Source organism: Otolemur garnettii, unplaced genomic scaffold, assembly GCF_000181295.1.
Source record: "Otolemur garnettii isolate 467f Iridium unplaced genomic scaffold, OtoGar3 scaffold00014, whole genome shotgun sequence".
Classification (NCBI taxonomy): domain Eukaryota; kingdom Metazoa; phylum Chordata; class Mammalia; order Primates; family Galagidae; genus Otolemur; species Otolemur garnettii.
Window position 1 is genome coordinate 16,260,695 of NW_003852409.1, and position 9,529 is coordinate 16,270,223.

Below are 9,529 nucleotides of genomic sequence, written 5' to 3' on the forward strand. Positions count from 1 at the left end.
GTATTCTTACCAGAAGGAAAGAGTTTCTTGTCTAGGGGGTGAGAATGACTGGTGGTCCTAAACACAAGTGGGCATCCCCCTAGCATGCATAGGAGCTGAGCTAGACGTTGCCTGCTGTGGCTGTGAGCTCACACAGCCGGGGCTGCTGTTGCTGAGAGAAGAGCCAGGGTGTCAGGAAGTGGCTTAGGGCTGATTCTGCCCCAAGGCCTTGGCCATTTCCACTGTTGGTGACTGATGGTGGAAGTGAGATAACTCCCAGCTCTGTCGCAGGTGTGCATGGGAGGAGAGGGCCCGGATCTGGACATCTTAACAGGAGACCTGAGTGTTGAGGCACTGTTCTGAAGCATGAGGGGAGGTGATTTTTATGAAGCCATGCAGTGGTATATAAATCTGATCGTTTTTCTGTAACTCAGATGAGTGAATTGGGCTCAGGGTGGCCGTCTCAGGATAGAGGATCCCTGGGCTACCTGAGAAGGGAGGCTTGAACCCTGTAGAACCCCAGTGTGTGCTGAGGGCAGGTGTGAGGCCTCTGGAGCCCAGGGGAAGTGTTGGTGTCATAGAGTTTAAAGTTTCATTTTGTTGTTAGGCTTGAGAAAACTCAGCAGTCAACAAGATAGCTTATTGTCAGGTGAATGGAGTTTGGTCCTGCTCGTCTTCTAATAATTTGGAGGTTGGAGAAACAATATGCACTTCCTGGGGGCTGGCACCCTCCTGCTGGATCTGTTGGGACTGAAGGCTTGTCCCGTACAGCTAGAACTTGACCCTCCTTAGAAGCGAGTGCTGGAAACCAGGAGGGGCTAAGGAATTGCATTTAGTATTGAGCAGGCAGCAGCCCTGCCCTGGTGTGAACAAGGAGGGTAAACCGTGGAGGGAGCTTTCACATTTTCTCTGTTCTGCATTTGACTCTTTTCAGTGCTAATACAGTCATGTGTTACTTTTCGAAAAGAGCAGAGAATTCTTTACAGAATTCTTAGTTATCTTCAAAAGGTAAAAGATGGGGTGAGTGCTATTCTAGGCCCTGATTCGTAGGTGACTTTGTCCTGGCTACAGTGCCAGGTGGGATCGTTTGAAATGGGAGGTTTCGTGGAGGTGAGCAGGGGTGTGGGCGTGCAGGGAGCACACGGGTTGTGCCAGGCACGTGGAGTGGAAGACGTGATACGCTGGGCTGTTGCTTCTGAGGATGAATGGAAGTAAGGAGGGAAGTGGAAGTTGGACTCACTTGGATAAACTTCTGGAAGCCTGTGGACCTTTGAAAGCTCTGGGAACCACAGGGATGGTAAATGTTCTGCAAGGACATGGCAGATAACAAGAACTGCTGTTCCGAGGTGGCAAGAAGGACACTTCTAACTATGCAGCTTCTACAGACCGGAGAATGAAGCCAGGGTGTCTGGCATTTCCAGATACTTCTGGCACGTGAGGAGAGAGGCACCTGATGTGTTCCAGTTCTCTCCACAGTGGCCATGACCTCAGCCTGGCTTAGAAACCGGATGTATCCATCCGAGGAGGGCAGAAGTCTTTCACCCCCCATATCTTATTTCATTCCCACCACCACCTCTGTCACTGAGGTCATTCCATTTACAGACGAGGAAGGAACCAGGGCTCAGGGGAATCATGTCACCTAACGTGCCAAAGCTAACAGATGGCTCGGCTGGTATTTGGCTCCAGGTGTGTCTGATTCCAAAGCTGGCACCTTTCCCCTGGGGAACATGGGTTCCCAGCAGCCTCTGCCCCCTCAAGGGGAGGGCTTTGGCTTTCCTGAGCATGGACAGCTGGATGCCAGAGGGGTAGGGGAGAAAGTGTGCCCTTTCTCTGGGGGCCTCACCCTATGTCCCGGCTTCCCAGCTGCTGTGCCACAGAGCTGTGGCTCTCTGGTTCTCAGCGTATCTGCTCTAGACTCATCTCAGGCACTCTCCTCTCCCTCCCTCCTCACTTGCTGTTCTCTGAAGTTTGTTTTCTCCTACTGAAATGAAAAATACATTCTTTTCAGAGCACCAGGGACATTCTGTTTTTTGAGTTCAGTGGCTTCTTTTCAGTCTTTACCCCATCTCAGCATTTTTTCCACCGTTTTTCGTCTCCTAGCTCATGTACAAACTGAAAATATGTGTTTGTTTGCACAGCACCCTGGGATAGGCAAGCAAGGGTGCGTGAAGCTGGAGGTGACCAGCTAGGGGCTCTGGCTTCCCAGAGGGCCAGGAGTCACTGTCACGGCTGTCCACTTCGCCAGTTAGGAGGCTTGCGTCCCCCCCACTCCCCCCTCAGTGGGCGCATGGCTAAGGAGACTGCTGCTGTCATCAGTGGGTCCTGTCACAGGTCCTGGGACCTGCCCCACAGCAGCCCTGAGCTTCCCTCTTCCATATGTCTTAGAATCACATCTGCCTTGTACAGTCTTAGAGGGTTTTATTAACCTCTTGTCATGGGAGCAAACAATGTGACACCCCCAGCCCAGCTTCAAGAAGGAAGGTTAGCTAAAGATTTATTTCTAGGGCCTGGAACCCTGCACGTGGGAGGAGCTCAATCATACACTTTGGAATGGATAGCGAGTAAATTCAGGTTACGATCTTCTATGCAACACACAGAAGCTCGCAGCCCTATTCCACGTGACATTCCTCCCATCACTTAAACTACCTGTATTGTAAGAGAGAGAGATTGGGGAGAGATTGGGGAGCCAATGTGAAGTTTGATCCTCTTTTTAGAAGGTTTTGCCTTTTGACATCTTACCTGGTGATTTTTTTCCTTCTTGTGAGAGATTGGGGAGCCAATGTGAAGTTTGGTCCTCTGTTTAGAAGGTTTTGTCTTTTGAGGTCTTACCTGTTTTTTTCCTTCTTGGTGTCTTGTGATACGCAACACCCAGCCATTAATGGTAGCTGTTGCTATCTCAGCATCCCTCAGACACAAAGTAGCACAGCCCAATGATGCTTCAGTCACCAATTTAAAACAGGAGATGACTGTTGCCACCTAGTGAATTGACCATCATAAAGATAATACCCAAAGCGGGGCACGGTGGCTCATGTCTATAATCCTAGCACTTGGGAGGGTGAGGCAGGTGGAGCTCTGAAGTTTGAGACCAGCCTGAGCAAGAGCAAGACCCTATGTCTACTAAAAATAGAAAAACTATTAGGCTTTGTGGTGGGTACCTATAGTCCCTCCCTACTTGGGAGGCTGAGGCCAGAGGATTTCTTGAGCCCAGGAGTTTGAGGTTGCTGTGAACTGTGACACCATGACTCTACTCAGGGAGACAGACAGAGTGAGACTCTGTTTAAAAAAAAAAGATACTATCCAAGAAGAAATAAAGGCAAAAAGACTGCGTGCCCAAGTGTCAGCTGCCAGCCATGGTTCCTTTTATTCTCCTCTTTTTGGTCCCCCACCCTGCCCTGTAACCCTGCGCTCCCTGGCCTCTCCGGCTCTGTTCTCTCTGACTCGCCGCCTCCTGCCTCCCTGCCCACCTTTTCTATCAGCTGCTCCGTGAGTTCTGCCCAGAGGCCCTGCCCTCCTCAGCCCCCTCTTTTTTCTTTCAAATATTTAAAAATAATTTTAATTGTGGGTAAAAGATAAATAGCAAAATTTACCATTTTAACCATTTTTAAGTGTATAGCTCAGCAGTGTCAAGTACATTCATATTATTGTGCAACCAATCTCTGGAGTTCACTTTATTTTGCAGAACTGAAACTCTATCCCCATCAAACAGCTCCGCACCCTTCCTCCCCCCAGCTCCTGGCAGCCCCCATTCTACTTTCTGTTTCTGTAACTTTGACCACGCTAAGTACCTCGTGTAAGTGAACTCTTACAGAATTTGTCTATTTTGTGACTGGCTTATTTCACTTAGCATCATGTCGCCAAGGTGCATCCATATTGTAGCATGACATATCATATTTTCTTTTTGAGGCTGAATAACATCCCGTGTGTGTGTGCGCGCGTGTGTTTAACCTTAAGTTCATCCACTGATGGACAGTTTGGGTTTCTTCTATCTTTTGACTATTGAGAGTAATACTGCTATGAAGGTAAGTGTACAGATACCCCCTTTGAGATCTTGCCTTCATTTCTTTGGGATATATACCCAGAAGCAGAATCTAGCAGGATCGTTTGATAATTTTTTTTTTTTTTGAGACAGAGTCTCACTCTGTTACTTGGGCTAGGGTGCCTTGTCATCAGCCAAGTTCACAGCAGCCTCAAGCTCTTGGGCTCGAGCACTCAATCCTCTGGCCTCAGCTACCCAAGTATCTGTGACTATAGGTGCTTACCACAACACCCAGATAATTTTTTCTGTTTTTACTAGAGACCATGGTCTTGCCCTTGCTCAGGCTGGTCTTGAACCCCTGAGCTCAAACAGTCCTCCCACCTCAGCCTCCCAGAGTGCCAGGATTATAGGCATAAGCCACTGCACCAGGCTCATATGATAATTTTTTTAAAAATTGTTTTTCCAGGAGCCTCCATACTGTTTTGCACAGCGGCAGCGCCATTTTGCATTCCCACCAACAGTGCACAAAAGTTCCAGTTTCCCCACATTCTTGGAAACACTTGTTATTTTCTGTTTTCAGCCCTCCTCGTGGGTGTGAGGTGCTATCTCACTGAGTTTTGATTTTTCACATCCCTACTGACTGGTGATTTGAGCATCTTTTCATGCCCTTGTTGGCCATGTGTAAATCTTCTCTGGAGAAATGTCTGTTCAAGTCCATTGCTTCTTATTTCATTGGGTTGCTAGGGTTTTGTTTGTTGACTTGTCTCAGCCTCCTTCAGGGAGGTTTCACCCTGCCCCTGGCTTCAGCTCCTTCCCCATCTCTGGTGTGTGGACCTGCCATTTATCCTGAGCCCTTTGGTGGCACTCTTGCCCCCCTAGTCACCCAGACTAGAAATTCCAGGCTCCTCTCTGGCCGTTATTTATTTCTTATTTCTGTATCTTATTTCTCCTGGGCCATTAGTTGCCAAATCCATCAGTTCTGTCTCCTCCATCCTCTCCCATCTAGTATGGGAGCCATCGTGTGGCTCTCTAGGCAGTGCGATTGTGCCATTGTCTAGTTTGGAGTTGACTCCTCTCTGATGAGTGGTGAAACCTCAGGGTGTGGATGTGGTGGCATGGGTAAAGGATGGCAAAAAGTATGAAGGATCATAGTTGATACAACATTTTATATTTGGTAAATGAAGAAGAAACCTTTTTTATACTTACATGGAATAAAGCTTGACTTGAGGCACCTTGAGGCAAGATTTGCCCTTAAGCCCTGAGCACGCTGGTATTCCTCAGTGCCAAGTCAAGAGTCAATACTCTTAACTCAAGGGGTTGGACAAATGATAGATTATCTTTTGTGAGCAGGAGTTTACAACATTGATGCCAAAAGGAAGTAACAAACCTTTATTGAGTGCTTAATATATGCCAGATACCAAGTACTCATCATGCGTTATTATCTCATTCAACCCCATCACAGCCTTATGAGGCGAAGAGTCTTATTATCCAAAGAAGCTGAGGCAGAGAGGCCCCAAGTTGCACTTCTGGTAGATGGAAGACGGCCTGCTGCTGTCTGCTGCTGAGGCTTCAGAAAATCTGGCCTTCCAGAAGGGCCTCAGGCTCCTCATCCTCTACCCACTGCCCCCTGGTTTTGACTGCTCCAGTCTCTCTCTACACCTTCGTAGGCACCTTGGCCTGTGAGTGATTCCCAAGGTCGTGGGTCCAGGCGTCCTGTGCATGGACTTGCACGGACTGGCTCTCTGGAGTGCCCCCTCCACCGCCATGTCCCACTTGGGTCATCCTTACAGAGTCACCTCAGTGCCATTTCCTCCATAAAGACTAATCCTGCCCCAGTCAGATGTCCCATGGGGCATCTCACCTCTGTGTCTAGACTTGTTCCTCTTCCTTACCAGCTAGGACTGTGGGCACCTTGAGGCAAGATTTGCCCTTAAGCCTTGAGCACGCTGATATTCCTCAGTGCCAAAACAATAAGCCAGCTATTTCCCAGACAGAGACTCAGGTAGTCATAAAATCCAGAGCCATAGTTTTGACTCTTAATTTTTGTGAGTCAGTCGAATACCCGTCCCCAGAACAGAACCCAGGAAACTTTCCTCCATAAGAAGTTTCTGGATCAGAGATTCCAGCCTGCCTCTTCTGCTGCACCCCAGGGAGGTTCTCTTTGCAGAGCTTCACTGTTTCTCCTCACAGTAGAACTTTTGTTCAGCAAAGGGAAAGTTGCTAGTGGGTGCTCTCACCAGATGCTGACGTGCACAGAGCCCAGGAAGAGGGTCAAGGAGCAGGCCCGTGCCTGCAGGGAGGTGCTGCCGGCCAGGTGCTGCGCCTATTGGTTGAGGCTGATACCTCCATTAGTGAGTGGCCTCGGGGAGGGGAGGACGGGGCACCCTGGTTTTAACTTCCATGTCTCCTGAGGTAACCAACCGTAAGGGTGAGTCGGCAGGGAAAGGCAAAAGTGACTTCAGGCATTGCATCAGAAGAAAGTCAGTCTTTTATTGCTCTTCCACAAGTTTAAGTGGTTTAAAAGAAGGCTGATTTTCCTCTCTTAACAGAAAATGTCCTTTAAGTTGCCTAGGATGTCTCATGATAATCTTTCTCTCCAAATCATTCTTGTCTTTTCCAAGTTTTGTTCTCTTGCCAGGCATGTTTGAATCCTCTCATGTTGGCCGTGTCCTTTCCTCCTGTACCCATGCTCTGCAGCCATCTCCAGGTGGCCTCATGGTAGATGGCCAAGTGTCTGGAAGGTGTTGGGCTCCCTCAGGCCTAGCTTTACCACACTAGTGTCCTTGCCCATAAAGCTGGGGTGTAAAACTTCCCTGTCTGGTGGAGACTGACTCCTGATGGTGACCCATAGTTGGAGACTCTTGGGTTCATGGGCCCCAGCACACAAACATAACAAGACCTCGCTCTTTGTTTGGAAGCATTTGGCGGTGGTGTTTGACCCAGCTTTGGGCATGTTGACTCGTTGGCCCAGTGGGACACTTGAGTTAGGAGAGAGAAGCTGGCTTTGTGGAACCTTGGGGTCCTCTCCAGCTGTGCGGGACGGCTAAAACTCACCGAAGCAAAGTGAAAGTTGTGAAATTCAAGTAGTTCCCTTTTGAGAAAGTCTTCTGAACGTCTTTAAGCTTGAGGTAGCCTGCTATGTTTTCCTTCTTGTATTTCAGATTCTTTTGACACACACATGTGACTTTCCCTCCATTTTCTCAGACTTGTCTAACTATGACTCTTCATTTTTGGTTGTCTATCTGGAAAAGCATGGTCAAGTTTCTATAATATAGGGTAAAAGGAGAAAATTGGCCAGTGGTCTTATTATTGCAATTAATTCTTTGATTAATGAGAAAAAGCTTTGTCAAATGTCACAAGTAATGGAATAGTTCACATGATCTGGGAAAACCTTCTTTTCTAGTCCTGATATGGGACGTATGAGAACAGCAGGACAATACCAAATACTACTGTGTATTTGCAAAGTCTGCACAAAGTATGGATGGGCTAAATCCTAAAAGGAACCAAACACATATGACTCTGAATCAATGTTTCTTCTTCCTGTGTATAAACAGGGAGGTGTTTTCCCCAGGAGTCTTATTGTGCTTGGATGGTTTTGAAGATTTGGATTAGCGTCACCCTTTTCGGGGGCCTCCTTAGACTTGAAAACTCAAGGCTCTGCTTTCAAATAGATGCTCGAGAGGAAGGAGCATGTGGATGGCATTTTAACATACAGTAGAACCTCTGCAAGTTCATAACCCAAGGGACTGTAATAAACTGGCCGGCATAGGGAGGTGGTCAACATAAGGAACTTCCATTGAGCACACAAGGTGCCTGACTAGTCTATGAAAATACGGTCAATTCAAGGAGGGTCAGTGTAGGGATCAACTGTGGAGGTTCTACTGCCGTACTTTGCCCTTGACAGATGTGTGAGCAGAGGAGCTTGAGGCAGGAGGTGCCACTTACGTGTGCGAAGCACCCACGTGTGCCTCCTCTTCCCAGGTGCCCGCAGATGTTGAGAAGTGTCAGGATCGGATGGAGTGTTTCAACGCGGATCTGAAAGCTGACATGGAGAGGTGGCAGAACAACAAGAGGCAGGACTTCCGGCAGCTGCTCATGGGGATGGCCGACAAGAACATCCAGTATTATGAGAAGGTAATGAGTGTGCCCGACAGGACTGCCGTTTCTGCTAGTCCGGGCTGTTCACGAGGCCCTGCCAGAAAATTCAGACACAGAGATCCCACCGGTATCCTCCTCTTCCCTTGTTTCGTCTTACTGTTAGCTGCCCCCAGGCCCTCACCCCGCCCTGCAGGCTGTGGTGCCCAGTCTGGAAGCAGAGGCCCCAGGGATGTCAGAGTTCCCCTGCAGCTGCCGCAGCAGTTTTATCTTCCAGGCCCTTTGGGCCAGGTGCCGAGTTGCTTCTCAGAGTCATCAGACCGTCAGCACAGGGGTACTGTCAGTTCACAGAGGCTTTGGGGTTATTTTACACTGTCTAGTGGCTTCTACACAGGGGTTCTTCACTTTCCTGTGCCATAGGCGCCTTTGGTCATCTGGTGAAGCCTATAGACCCCTTACCCAAATACTGATTGTTTTAAAAATACTGTTTTTTAAATACCTTAAGTAAAGGCATATAGGATTACAGAGGAAAACAGTTTTATTCATGGATTCCCCTTGATCTGTCGTCCTTAGGGTAAGTACCCCTGATGTGTGTACACAGACACAAATACACACACACGAACACAAACACATAAAGTGACTGTCCATAAACTACAGTCCAGTCTTCCTGGTCAAGGTTCGCTCCTAATATTCAGCTCTATAGCACTTCTGCTAATGAATCCCAATATCCCTTAAAAGTTTGAAGTTAAAGAGGATGAATGGCCCCATCACAATTCAGCAGCTAACTTAGAGACTTGAAACGAAATGGTTGGAAACACAACAGCTTCCCAGCACACTGGACAAGTATTAATCCGGCTGTTCATACCACAATTCTGGAAGCTTGTCCTCACCCCAAACTGGAGGAAGCCATCTCTTTTGAAGGCTTAATGCTTTGGCTACTGTTTAGGGGCAGTGTGTCTGCATCCTTTCAAGTTCATTGGTAGGCGGGCTCAGGAAGCCGTCATAGAATGTTCCTTGTCAGGTCAGACAATTTTAAAGCAGAAGAAGGGCGGTGTGCTCCTTTTCTCACTCGTGTGACTTTATGGAGCCCCAGTGATGCTGGGCTGGCATTGGGCTGGGTGCGTGGTATGTGTCATCTTTATACTGTAGCCCCCACCATAACACTGTCAAGCAGATTTTATGATTCCTAAAGCTTGAAGAAACCTGCCCAAGGTTACACAGCTTGTGAGTGACCCAACTAGATATCAGAGTCAGTTCTGATAGGTCTACAAGTCCAAACGGTTCTGATACACTGTCAGCCTGGGGGGCGAGGAGGGGACGGTCACCTGTTCTCAGGACAGTCCTGCTTGCCCAAAGGTGGGAAGATCACTGCATGTGAAGTCAAAGCCTCTTTTGTTTCCTGACTGATTGGGCCATTAATGAGGTGCCTCTGTGCCTGTTTCTTCATCTATAAAGTGGGAGGGATCCTTCTCCACTGAA

The 9,529-nt window shown here is 48.2% G+C and overlaps 1 protein-coding gene across 1 annotated transcript in view; it reads left to right on the plus strand.

Annotated features, from left to right (window-relative positions):
- The window catches only part of SNX30 (sorting nexin family member 30), a 125,356-nt gene that overhangs the window by 111,730 nt on the left and 4,097 nt on the right, over positions 1-9,529 (plus strand). The window contains exon 8 of the mRNA XM_003785225.3: positions 7,937-8,089. Coding sequence (XP_003785273.1) covers positions 7,937-8,089 — 153 coding nt within the window. The remainder of the gene's footprint in view (positions 1-7,936; positions 8,090-9,529) is intronic.